Below are 14,222 nucleotides of genomic sequence, written 5' to 3'. Positions count from 1 at the left end.
GTACCAGATGTAGGAGGTTTGATCAGGTAGACGACAGCTGCTGAGACACTTCAGCTGTGACCATGTACAAATGTAAGTCTTGCATGATTGTGAGCTGCTCATCTGCACCTGGAAACCTGTATATGTAAAGATATAAAACAAATATAATAACTGAACTGTCAATTTCCACATATGATAATTGGCACACTGAGATTAACAGCCAACGTACACAAATGTTACCTGCGACAGACAAAGTGACTCCAGGTGAACCAGTAAATCTTCCACCTGGTTGGTTTGTTATGAACATGAACTTGTACTCAGCTGAGTCGCTCTCTCTCAGGTCTGTGATTCTCAGAGTGCAGATGTTGTCAGAACAACTGTACTGCAAACGACCTGCGTACTCTGAGTCTGTTCTCAGATCCACAGGTACATCTCCATTCATCTGAGTAAACCAGAATGTTTCCTCAACTGTAGTATCACGGCCATTTATTCTGGATGGGTGTGTGTAGGTGCAGCTTATTTCCACTGTTGATCCTTTTAAGGCACAGATCTGAGTAGAGGTGTAAGTCACTCCCCAGCCATTCTGAGCCTGTATCACTGTAACACAGAGCACATCAGAAACTACAGTCAGACTCAACAACATCAGGAGACAGACTTGTGACAGGCAGATGTGTGAAGGTGGTTGTAGAAAGGTAACCTTGACCAGCTGCAAAAAGCCCAGAATCTAATTCAATGCAGTCGCTGTCACAAAGAGTTCTTCATGATTCACCTTTTAAAGCTTGAGACAATTTAGACTTAAAACTGGCTCAACACTCCGGGTGCTCTGGCTTCCTCCCACCGTCCAAAGACATGCGGACAAGGTTGATTGGCGACCCTAAATTCTCCTTAGGTGTGAATGTGAGCGTGACTGGTTGTTTTTCGCAGAGCACCTGTCCAGGGTGCACCCCGCCTCTCGCCCGATGTCAGCTGGGATTGGCTCCAGCCCCCCGTGACCCTGTACGGTTGACGATGGATGGATGGACTGACTCAACAGACCTTTTTCACAGCAGACATTTTGGCTTGTCTGTCACAATCCTGGTCTCGATCTGTCTGTTATTTTGCCTCGTCTGTTTTGAGTTCTGATTCTTGTTTCAATATGTTTATGGCGTTGGCTTTTCCTGTCTTGTGTTAGGGGGTTTTGTTCCATGTCTTGTGTTTCCTCTGTTCAGCCTTGTTTATGTTTATTTGCATTTTCAACTTAGTTCAGTTTTTGGTTCCGTCTCATTCTGTGTTCTGGTTTTAGTTCTTCTGTGGTCAGGCTTCTGTGTCAGTTCTTTGTCTTGGTCCTCAGTTGTGTTTACTAGTTTCTTCCAGTTTTGAGTCACATGTATTTTGTGTTTTGTGTTACTCATCCTGGTCCATTGTCGTTCTGGTTTTTGTCCACTTGTCAGTCTTGTCCGTGTCCTCATCTCTTTCAGTTTTTGAGAGTTGTACGTTCAGTGTCGGTACCAAGTTACATTTTTGTCAGAGCGCTTTCTTTCCGCTTTATTTATGCACCAAAGTAAATTGCTTGCAAGTTAAAACCTGCTTGGCAATAAACCTGACTCTGAACTTATTGTTGTAGGTGAAAAGATCTTGCTATTATCTTGGAGCACTGCAGGCAGCATCTGTTTTGCACAATAGCAACAAGAACGAATCGGCTCAAACTTTTAACAGTGCTCTATGTGCTTGTGACATTCAGGCAGGGTTAAAGACTTTGTTCTGTCAGTTTCTCTCTTTAAAAAGACAAGTGCTGCAGTCTGAGAGTCTGAAGAGATGCTATCAAATCTCAATAGTACACGATGCAAGCACCACATACAACATAATATATCAAATTACATCAGACTTTGTGAAAGACACAAAGACACAAAAGTCCGGTTTTCAGAATGAGGTGTTAACACAACGTATATACAAAAGGTGAATAAATAAAGAAGCCAATAAAACTAGATCGATATATTTATGTTTCATTGTATAATTTAATTATTGCCCACATTTATTTATTTGCTGTATTTTTTGTGCATTATTTGGATGCTTATTATTCATTGAGCCTTTATTTCCATTTATGTCAGAATTTCAATTTTCAATTTCAATTTCAATTTTATTTATATAGCACCAAATCACAACAACAGTTATCTCACAGCGCTTTTCATAAAAGAGCAGGTCTAGACCGTTCTCTGTGATGAGAATCCGTCCTCTAGGAGGTTTTCACATAAAGTTACAAACTGCACCAAACTGTAGCCAAACAACTGGGTGTAGCTAAAAGGTAACGTTAGCTCTCTAAGCGTTCGACCAGCCTATAAAAAAGCCACAGTCACGTAATGTTCCTTTCTTTATAGGTTCCATATTGACGGATGAAGTAGGATGTTGTTGTGGTGGTGTCACTGATTTTTGAGCTACCGTCATCGACAACAGAACCCTTGAATGTCTGTGTTGTACCACACGTAACAGTCTTTTTCTACGCCGCTGTTATGGAGAACCAGTCCGCTAACGTTATGTGAAGCGCACATGGTTGCAGTATTATGCGCAAATGTTGGAAAGAGCAAATGCAAGTACTTATTAAGAAAATCCTGTTTTACTCAAGCAAGTCTCAAGTCTTCAAACGTGCATCGACTCGAATCAAGTCATGTGACTTGAGTCCCCCACCTCTGTTACAAAGAGTGCTAACAGAAGTATAAAGTAGTTTTGCTAATGTGTTAGGAAACAGTTGCCTGTTTATACACTACGCTGTTTACTTGCTACTTAACAGCTGATTGTTTTCTATATGCTAAATTACTGTCTACTAGTGTACATATTTTGTTGCAATATGTTAGTCTTACAGGACTTCAGTCTGTGTTGTTACTATAGATTTATTCTGTCTGAGTAAGGATTATGTCTCAGGTACATACTGTATCAGTGAAGAAGTGTGTGCATTCTCTGCACCTGGGAATTTCCTGTAAAATTGTATAAACTTCTTTTTTGTACAAGAATCATTAGAGTAAAAGTTCTCGCTGAAGAAACATCTCTTTTGACTCTCATGATAGTCTTCCCCATTCTCAGGGGTGGAACATTAAGGGGGGTGTCAGGGCTCTGAAAAATAATTTGTGTATCAGATTCAGATCCCCTCTGAAATTGAACGGGTTCTTCCTTGGTCCATGCTACATCCTTCCACCAAGTTGAAGGGTGTAAATCAGAACAGTAGTTTTCTATAATCCTGCTTCCATTTAGTTGAGCTAGTTCCAGGATCCTGACGTTGTGCATCGTGGCCACAGGGCAGGGATTACTCAGACACTTGATGAAACTGAGTCTCCATTAATGGAATTTGTTTCACCTGTGTTTTTCCTGCTATGAAATGTCTGCTGTGAAAAACGGTTATAACTTAGGAACACAACAAAACACTGTATATATATATACTGTATAAAGCACTTTTATCAACAGTGATTACAAATTATTGATTTATAATCAGTTGAGCAAATTATTGATACTGAATACTGAGTAAACATAATTCACATTGAAGTTATGACAAGGAAACTGATAAAGTGGGAGACTTGGTGATCAGTGAACTAACTTAGTGGTTCCAAACCCTTTCTGTCAGACATACCCCAGGGCCCTGATGGCTTTTAAAAGTCGACACAATACAATTTGTGAACTTCAGTTTATAAAGTTTACATTGTTAACTTATAAAGGTACAGATATGTTACTGGTGTAAAAACAGCTCTCTGTTGGTCGTCTTGTACAGACGTCAGTTTAAAGAAAGAGAAGTGAATGTCTGGTGTTGCAGAGATCTCGCCACAGTTCACAACATCACACATCAAATGTGCTAAATGTCTCACATTATAAATGTAGATGGACAGTACCTTGTACAGAGAGAAGGAAGACAATAAATCCACTCGCTGCTGCTGTTAAACTCATAGCTGCTCCTCACGTCTGTTAAATCAGCAGGTAGATCACATATATGAGAAGTCCTGTACGTCAGTTAGTCACTATAAATATCTGTAATGAAAAAGGCAGGATGTGGTCTTTGACCAGTTTGTTTCTCTGTGGTTGGTATAGTTGGTATGATAAAAGCTGCCCTGGCTTCCTTCCTCTTTACATTATTAGGATTCATCTACAGATGAAAATCTGGAAATCTCAAGTCTTCAGGATGAAATGAAAAAATGATTATTATTCTTATAATCTTTATTATTCTTCCTGTTTTTTGCATGATGCAGAAATGGTTGTGTTTGTCTCGTGCAGGAGAAGGACAAACATTAACACGTCAGCACACGAGGAAAGCATTACACATATCTGCTGCTGGTTACACACATTTCCACTGATGGACAGTTGTTGGTAGTAACTTGCAAAGCAACACAGCAATGTGCAAACATGCAGGATTTAAAATAATCAAAGGATTCTGCCATGGATCCAACATCTTGTTCATGACTCTTGTACAGTGCTACTCTAGAGCTCAATGACTAATGCATGTTGCTAAAACAGAAAGGGGAAGTGAGGTCACTCTCACTCATTCACACATATATGTATATCTATATATATCTGTAGTCATGGTACAGCACATTAACTAAAAGGCACCACTGGATGGAGTTATGTACAACACACACAAATCTATGTTGTAAAAAAAGAAAATACTCTGAATAAGAAGGATATTTTTCTTCCTTCTGACCTTTTCTTGTATCAGATGTAAGAAGGACAATGAGGTACACACCTGCTGTGTTCCCCACACTTAAATGATCCCCAGTAAGGAGACTTTAGAGACTAGCTCCTGCACACGGAGCCCTGACTCAGTGAGAAACAGAAACAACAGTCAACGTCCACAAACTCTAATAGATACACAGTGACAGTCATATTTCCAAGATGTTAAACTAAACTAGTTTTAACTGTTATATTAAGATAAGGCACACACATATTAAATGAACTGGTGGATCTTGTTTGGAAATGCAAACTGTGATATAATTATGCTGATGACACATGAGCAGAAAAACATATGCAATAAAAATATAGATTATTTATTATTATTATGGGACAAAATGTGTAACATAACGGACATGGACCGGTAACCTGCTTCTATTTTTGTGTATATTTTGGAATTGCACCTTTGATATTTTATATTATCTGTTTGCAGTCTATATATTTGCATTTATTCCTGCTTTGTATTGCAACTGCTGCACAACAATTTCCCTCCAGATAAATAAAGTTCATGCTCTTCTTGAAAACTACACAGTAAATCTCCCAAAATGTTAGTTACTTCACTGTGGTCAAGATTCAAATACTTAGTTTAAAGGTTCAGTGTGTAAGTTTTAGTGATATCTAGTGGTGAGGGTTGCAAATTGCAGTCAGCGGCTCACGGTGCATTCACATGCAAGTTGTGAAGTAGTTCTTCCAACTTCAGTGTGTTCATGTGCTCTGAAGTCTGAATGTGGAATCAACATGGATGCTACTACAAAGATGTGTTGGATTAGCATCATCAGAGCATATAAACAACACGCAGACATCTAGTTCACTCTACATGGACAGCAAACTAACCCTTATAACCATATTACAAATTACATGTTTGCAAAATATGTATAGACCAGGGCTGATCCCGAATAGTCGAAGATTCGATACTTCGATGGGAGGAGCCTGAATCGACTGTCAGTTTCACAGTCGAAGCTTCGAAAGAGCGTTATGAAATGAGGACCATACCATTTTGGTGATATGGGGGTCCTCAATTCTATTTCAGATCAGACTGAAATAGAACTACAAGTTTTCTCCCAATAAGTTAACATGCTGCCTATTACAATATACACTTCAACATATAATGCTGTAAATAAATATGTGACGCATTTTATAAATGTCTTTAAAGTGCGTGAATAAATCAAAAATTGTAACCCTAACCCTTAAGGAAGCACACATGTGTGGGCGTAATGTGTGTGTGTGTGTAGTAGCAGAGAAACACCTGCTGAATTGACGGAGCACCAGCTTCGCCGGTGTTGTGCCGAGCTGTCTGTACCTCGCAGGACGTTTGGATCATTTATCACCATTGATGAAACTTTAATTATTCATGAACGCACCATCAGTCACCTCTCCAACACGCTCTATATGCTCTTGTTCCTGGTGTCTTCTAATAAATAATAATAATAATTGGTCTATTTTGATAAATACAAAATTAATTCTGAATAATAAACACAAAGACTTTGTTTAAAGCTAAAATCCAAACCTTTCTGCACACTGTCGCCCTCTGCAGCAGTGAGAGGAAACTGAAATGATGATCAAACTGCAGAGTTGTTGTGGAAGCTGGCTGTTTATTTCAATCAGCCACTGCAACACATTGAAAATGATACAACTAGCAAAGTGTGACAGAGCTGGGCTTCTGTTTGATTTCAGTGTTTAAATATAGACTGTACATGCTGTGAAATACTTAGCTTCCAGTTCTACATGTTTGTTTTGATCAGAAGTTATTGGCTTTCATTACCAGCACAGGTGTGATGTGAAAGGACAACCAGTGTTTCTTAAAAGCAATTTATTACATTACATTATTTTATACATTTTGAAATAACATTTTGTATACTGAGTAAAATCCTGAACTTATGTAATGTACCTGCACAGGTAACAATGACGCTTACATTCTACTCTAATCTTGTGCTACATGCTGCTGCTGACGTCTACCTGCTGCTGCTAATGAAAACTAAAAAATGAAAATGTTTGCAGTTAAAGGTAAATGTATCCTCATCCTCCACAGCCCCCTGTTCTCCACTGACTACTTCAATGCTGTACTTCTCTCTGTTTCCATCCAGGTGAGTCCCTCTGGTTACAGTTTTGGTTCAAGGCTGAGGCGTTGCTACAATCAGGATCAGACTCCAACTGATGGGGAGAGAGAGAGGCAACGGCCTCATAAATGGAATTAATGGAAGTTCTGTCACTGTGGCCCATCAGATTTCTCACCTCTAATGTCTCTATGGGTTCATTTGGTTCAGTGGTGGAGCTCAGAGTTTTCTTCTTCCTAAATTGAATCCAAAAGCAAATAAATAAAAAGTCAATAACTCCTAAACTATGAAAGTCAATATTGAAAGATCAGTGATGGAACTAATTTATTCTTATAGTTTCACCTCATCCACAGACAAACCAGAAGCAGAGGAATCAGCATCACAACCACCAGAGTCAACCTGATGATATTTATTATCATTGTAGATTTACCTAGAAATGGAGATAGACAGTTATTAGATAAACTGTGCTGGACCTCATTAGTAGAGTTGATTCATGAATCAGTTTGTGATGTGTGATGCTCTTCTGTTAATCAGCCAAGTAGTGTCATGGAGAAACGTACCTGCCACAACAATCAGATGTAAGGTGGAGTTATGACGTCCTCTTCTGTTCTGGGCTTCACAGTAATAATTCCCACTGTGTTCAGCTCTCAAGTCAGTGATGGTGAAGTTCTGTCCTGATGCTTTTGGTGAGTCTTCATTCTCCTTGTACCAGGTGTATTTAGCTGCTGGGTTAGCATCACTGCTGCAGGTCAGAGTCACTGAACTGCCCTCCACTATCTCAGCAGAGGGACTCACTGACACAGAGGGAAGCTTTGGAGCATCTGGAGGAGAAAAGAGAAAACTTATCAATCTACCTGTGTTTAGGCGTGGACTGCTACGAGCTAAAAGGTGCAATACATTTAATTTTATTCATTATTCTAATGTCCTAGTGTTACTTCCTGCTTCATGAGTAAGACTCTTGTCCCCCCTACAAAGCTAGCTAGCAGGCTATAATAAACAATAATAGACCTGTACGTGAAACTTGGTCACAGGTGTCGTCTTCATGATCCTTTTCTATGAAGAAACTTGGTGTCTTCCCACATGAATACAAAATACATTCAAATTCAACTCAAAAGAGGATGAGAAGCCCTGATGATAGATGTTCCTGAGTCTTGCTCCAGCTGCTGTTTCTGTGTTCCTCCTGCTAATAATGTGTTCAACCTCTCTTCTACGTTGACAACACTGCACAGGACTGAACTGCCCTCCATGATTTTACCAGAGGGACTCACTGACACAGAGGAGGTCTTTGGAGCATCTGGAGGAGATGTGTTAGGATTATTCTAGGTTAAGGGTGTGTTATTACAGTAGCACATCTGGTATTTATTATAAACTGGGAACAGCTGTGTGCAGCATCATTTTAGGGGAGAAGGTGGTCTGATGAATGGATGTGTGACGATTTGAATCCAAAAACTGCATATAACTCTAATCTTCTCCTGCAAAGACTGGACAGATTTAAGATGTTTGCTATTTTTAAATTTTAAATCACATTTCACATTAATGATGTATTCAGATGTCCTCCTCCCCAGCTGGTTCTCAGCTGCACAGTAATACTCTCCAGAGTCAGAGGACTGGATGGAGCTGAAGACAAGCTGTGGTTCTTCACTGAGCAGTGTTTGGTTCTCCTTGTACCAGGTGTATTTAGCTGCTGGGTTAGCATCACTGCTGCAGGTCAGAGTCACTGAACTGCCCTCCACTATCTCAGCAGAGGGACTCACTGACACAGAGGGAAGCTTTGGAGCATCTGGAGAAGAGATGAACATCAATTACTTAAATATTAGAATATGTAATCAGAGACGATTGACCAGGTGCGATTCTAGCATCAGACGTTTAGGAGGGCTCAGCTCCTAATGAGAATGTGACATGCAGCCCATCAGTCTTGACTTCACTATATGTCTGTCTGTCTCTCTCTCTGTGATGACTACACCCTGCTCTCTCTCCTCTCTCTCTCTCTCTCTCTATCCTCCTCTCTCTCTCTGTACTGTCACCCAAAAGGCAACCAAGCAGAGTAGTTATAAAAAAAAATAATAGGTAGGAAGATGGGAAAGAATCCACATCAATTTCTAACATTATTCACATTGAATATTGCTGTGGACAGGTAACATCAGTCTGACCTTACTCTCTCAACACAACCAAAATAATGTGTATGTCCATCTAAAAGCAGACATTTCTTTAGACTTTCTGAGTCTTAAAGTGACTTTGCTGTAACTCTATGACCCAACAGACAACATTAATGCTGACTTTACACACATTTAAGACCCCAGACAAGTTTGCAAAAACCTAACAGTGCTTATTCTGTAAATCAGGAGGTCCCAGAACACAGAGAGGCTGCTTATGCCTGTCAGGAATAAATCTTCAGAAACTCGTAACTCCATTTTAACATTTAACAAGACTAACAATATCCATTCTGTCTCAGTCAAAAACTGTAAAATAAACTCCAGCTGAAAGCTACTGATCATGACATCATCAATAGAAGTAACAGAGCATCTCAGTAACAGAAACATTAAAACAACTAAAACATTAAATGTGGCAACAACAGATATTATACTTTAAATATTCCTGAATCACAAAAAAATCATGTAATAGGAAATAATTTGTTATGTACAACATGGATATTGCTTTTCCTTTCTCTAAATAATGATGCTGCGTCCACATTAAGATCTAGAAGACTCCAATACGTCTGAAATTGTAATTTGTATTGTAATTTCAGTGTATGTGTGCTGTTTTCCCGACACAGTGGAGTAAACTCACACACTGAAGGAGAGCGGAAATCCTCATGTCCTTTTACAGCACAGGAGATGATGTCTCCAGGATAAAACTGATCTTTATAAGAAGATGTCTCCACGCTTTCCATTTTCTGTCCATTCTTGAACCAGACGTAGGAAGAACGATCAGGAAGACGACAGCTGCTGTGACAAAGCAGCTCTGCCTCAGTATAATTCTTGTAGACTGTTGATCTGATCACCTGAACCTGGAGATCTAAATCTGTGGAGAAAAAACAGAAATGTTTGTCTTTATGTGGTGCTGAATCACAACATACACAGAGATATAAACAATAGAACATTATAACAATCATGTAATCAATTAATCAGACATAACAATTCTTTCCCATTAGGATCACTATTCAGCACACTCACTTGTCATCAGATAGTTTAAATGTGCTGTTACAGTTTGTGTTCATCAGTACCTGTGACAGTCAGAGTTGTACCAGGTAAACTACTCCTCCATTCAAAGGTATATGCTGTGAATTTGAAGTGATACTCAGCTGAGTCGCTCACTCTCAGGTCAGTGATTCTCAGAGTGGAGCGTCCTCTCTCTGTTTCAAGGACCTGAACACGACCTGCATACTGGGAGTCTTACTAAGGTCCTCAGGCTGTGAGGGATTCTGCCACTGAAGACTACGTTCAGGACTGAACCAGAATTTAGATCTGATAGTTTCATAACTGTAGTACAAACTGTAAGTACAAGAAATGTCCACTGATGAGCCTTTGAAGGCACAGATGCTTCTGTCAGTGTAAGTCACTCTGTTGCATGAATGACCGTGGCCACCTGAAAAATATAATAATATTTTTATTATTATTACAAAAACTATAGTCTTTACTGCAGTAATTCACAGCTAGTTGTATTGCTGTGGATGGGGTTGCTCATCATAAAAGATACATGAAGTCATGGTCAGTGTTGGGCAGTAACGCGTTACTGTAATATTGTTGCTTTTCCCAGTAACTAGTAGTGTAACGGATTACGATTTCCAAAACACTTTATGCAATAACTATAATATACAGTTACTAATCCTAATAACACTGCGTTACTGTGTTCCTGAACGCATCGACGTGTTCAAGTCAGCTGTTCAGCCAAGAAGCTGAAGACAGAATGAAGAAAAGGGAGAGAGGCGTTGTTCCTACAGCAGTAAGTACTCCCATTATTGTATCACAGAATAAGATGCAAAGAACATTGTCGTGCGTTGTAAACTTTGTGCGACCAGCAAAACAATTCTACATCTAATCTATTGAAGCATCAGCTGAACAGCACAGCAACATGAAACTTAGTGTATAGAAATAAACTCCGGTTGCTACTGTCAGTGATGCATCCACTCGTGGGGAGTGGCGTTAAGCAACGTTGTGTTTTGTAAAATAACTTAATAATGCTCTAATAAAGGTGTGTGCAGAAAATATAGAGTAACGTAACGAGTAACGTAACTAGTTACTTTTATCACCCAGTAATAAGTAAAGTATTACTTTTTAAGAAGTAATAAGTAACTAGTACAATTACAATTTCAGCCCAACACTGGTCATGGTACAGAACATTAGTCACATTAGTAGAAGATTGTGGAGTGAACTCACACACTGATGGAGAAGGAAATTCCTCAAGTCCTTTAAGGGCACATGAATAGCTGTCTGCAGGATAAAAGTAGTCTGAATAAGAAGATGCTTCCTTAATTTTCTGTCCATTCTTGTACCAGATGTAGGAGGTTTGATCAGGTAGACGACAACTGCTGAGACACTTAAGCTGTGACCATGTACACGTGTAAAACATGCATGAATGTGAGCTGCTCATCTGCACCCGGAAACCTGTATTTGTAAAGATATAAAACAAATATAATAACTGAACTGTCAATTTCCACGTATGATAATTGGCACACTGAGATTAACAGTAGATTAACAGCTAACTTACATGGTTTCTAACACAAATGTTACCTGTGACAGACAAAGTGACTCCAGGTGAACCAGTAAAGCTTCCACCTGGTTGGTTTGTTATGAACCTGAACTTGTACTCAGCTGAGTCGCTCTCTCTCAGGTCTGTGATTCTCAGAGTGCAGATGTTGTTAGAACAACTGTACTGCAAACGACCTGCGTACTCTGAGTCTGTTCTCAGATCCACAGGTACATCTCCATTCATCTGAGTAAACCAGAATGTTTCCTCAACTGTAGTATCACGGTCATTTATTCTGGATGGGTATGTGTAGGTGCAGCTTATTTCCACTGTTGATCCTTTTAAGGCACAGATCTGAGTAGAGGTGTAAGTCACTCCCCAGCCATTCTGAGCCTGTATCACTGTAACACAGAGCACATCAGAAACTGCAGTCAGACTCAACAACACCAGGAGACAGACTTGTGACAGGCAGATGTGTGAAGGTGGTTGTTGAAAGGTAACCTTGACCATCTGCAAAAGAATCTAATTCAATGCAGTCGCTGTCACAAAGAGTTCTTTATGATTCACCTTTAAAAGCTTGAGATCATTTAGACTTAAAACTGGCTCAACAGACCTTTTTCACAGCAGACATTTTGGCTTGTCTGTCACAATCCTGGTCTCGGTCTGTCTGTTATTTTGCCTCGTCTGCTTTGAGTTCTGATTCTTGTTTCAATATGTTTATGGCGTTGGCTTTTCCTGTCTTGTGTTAGGGGGTTTTGTTCCATGTCTTGTGTTTCCTCTGTTCAGCCTTGTTTATGTTTATTTGCATCTTCAACTTAGTTCAGTTTTTGGTTCCGTCTCATTCTGTGTTCTGGTTTTAGTTCTTCTGTGGTCAGGCTTCTGTGTCAGTTCTTTGTCTTGGTCCTCAGTTGTGTTTACTAGTTTCTTCCAGTTTTGAGTCACATGTATTTTGTGTTTTGTGTTACTCATCCTGGTCCATTGTCGTTCTGGTTTTTGTCCACTTGTCAGTCTTGTCCGTGTCCTCATCTCTTTCAGTTTTTGAGAGTTGTACGTTCAGTGTTGGTACCAAGTTACATTTTTGTCAGAGCGCTTTCTTTCCAGTCCCTTTCCTGCTTTGCTTTGAGGTTGTCTGCATCTGTTTGCATCCAGCTTGCTCCTGTCTTGTCTTGATTCATGTGTCATGTGTCTCACCTGTACATTCTCTCCCTGCTTGTTAGCCAGTGTATAAATGTTTGCCATTCCTGTTCTGCTCTTGTTGGTCCATTGTTGCTTGTTCCCTGCCTGCTCCTGTGGATATTGGATTTTAGTCTTTTGATCAGGTTGTGTTTTTTGACTCCCCCTTTGGATTCTCAGTTTGGATTACTTGTTTTATTTCGACTTGTTGGAACTCTGCCACTCCCAGTTGTGCGTACCCTTTTTGTTAATAAATCTCTAGAGCTGTTGCTGCTCTGCTTCTGTGTCCTGCATTTGGATCCTCAACCTGTACACACACTCTGCAAACCCTGACATATGAGAAAAAGTACAGGTGTAGAAGTAGAATGAAAGGGGACTGTTGTTGCTTTATTATGAAAAGACATCACATTGTTAGCCTACTGTTGTGGTTACAGTACTTTCTTTTAATTTGCTTTTTTTAAAGCAATTCTTATTTATGCACCAAAGTAAATTGCTTGCAAGTTAAAACCTGCTTGGCAATAAACCCAATTCTGATTTTATTGTTGTAGGTGATAAAGTCTTGCTGTTATCTTGGAGCACTGCAGGCAGCATCTGTTTTGCACAATAGCAACAAGAACGAATCAGCTCAAACTTTTAACAGCGCTCTATGTGCTTGTGACATTCAGGCAGGGTTAAAGACTTTGTTCTGTCAGTTTCTCTCTTTAAAAAGACAAGAGCTGCAGTCTGAGAGTCTGAAGAGATGCTATCAAATCTCAATAGTACACGATGCAAGCACCACATACAACATAATATATCAAATTACATCAGACTTTGTGAAAGACACAAAGACACAAAAGTCCGGTTTTCAGAATGAGGTGTTAACACAACGTATATACAAAAGGTGAATAAATAAAGAAGATAATTAAACTAGATAGATATATTTATGTCTCATTGTATAATTTAATTATTGCCTACATTTATTTATTTGCTGTATTTTCTGTGCATTTAATTGGATGCTTATTTATTCATTGAGCCTTTATTTCCATTTATGTCAGAATCCGTCCTCTAGGAGGTTTTCACATAAAGTTACAAACTGCACCAAACTGTAGCCAAACAACTGGGTGTAGCTAAAAGGTAACGTTAGCTCTCTAAGCGTTCGACCAGCCGATAGAAAAGCCACAGTCACGTAACGTTCCTTTCTTTATAGGTTCCATATTGACGGATGAAGTAGGATGTTGTTGTGGTGGTGTCACTGATTTTTGAGCTACCGTCATCGACAACAGAACCCTTGAATGTCTGTGTTGTACCACACGTAACAGTCTTTTTCTACGGCGCTGTTATGGAGAACCAGTCTGCTAACGTTATGTGAAGCGCACATGGTTGCAGGATTATGTGCAAATGTTGGAAAGAGCAAATGCAAGTACTTATTAAAAAAATCTGTCTCAAGTCAAAGTCGAGTCTTTGTCTGTTTTACTCAAGCAAGTCTCAAGTCTTCAAACGTGCATCGACTCGAATCAAGTCATGTGACTTGAGTCCCCCACCTCTGTTACAAAGAGTGCTAACAGAAGTATAAAGTAGTTTTACTAATGTGTTAGGAAACAGTTGCCTGTTTATACACTACGCTGTTTACTTGCTACTTAACAGCTGATTGTTTTCTATATGCTAAATTAC

General features: G+C 39.5%; 1 protein-coding gene and 1 long non-coding RNA gene across 2 annotated transcripts in view; both read right to left on the bottom strand.

Moving 5' to 3' along the window:
• LOC119898138 (B-cell receptor CD22-like) overlaps positions 1–14,222 on the bottom strand; it is a 509,835-nt gene that overhangs the window by 30,972 nt on the left and 464,641 nt on the right. Inside the window, exons 2-3 of the mRNA XM_038712314.1 lie at positions 9,501–9,728; positions 8,239–8,493 (exon numbers count right to left, since the gene is read on the bottom strand). Coding sequence (XP_038568242.1) covers positions 8,239–8,493; positions 9,501–9,603 — 358 coding nt within the window. The 5' untranslated portion in view covers positions 9,604–9,728. The remainder of the gene's footprint in view (positions 1–8,238; positions 8,494–9,500; positions 9,729–14,222) is intronic.
• Positions 6,649–7,144, bottom strand: LOC119899289. The gene is made up of 3 exons (XR_005443784.1): positions 7,056–7,144; positions 6,892–6,949; positions 6,649–6,810 (listed from the first exon to the last, which is right to left on the bottom strand). It is a non-coding gene; the product is annotated as an uncharacterized LOC119899289 (long non-coding RNA).

Source organism: Micropterus salmoides, unplaced genomic scaffold (assembly GCF_014851395.1).
Source record: "Micropterus salmoides isolate LMB-PRFRI ecotype aquatic unplaced genomic scaffold, ASM1485139v1 Ms_hic_scaffold_1, whole genome shotgun sequence".
Classification (NCBI taxonomy): Eukaryota; Metazoa; Chordata; class Actinopteri; order Centrarchiformes; family Centrarchidae; genus Micropterus; species Micropterus salmoides.
The sequence above is the reverse complement of the archived record's forward strand: the minus strand, read 5'-3'. Positions and strand labels throughout refer to the sequence as shown.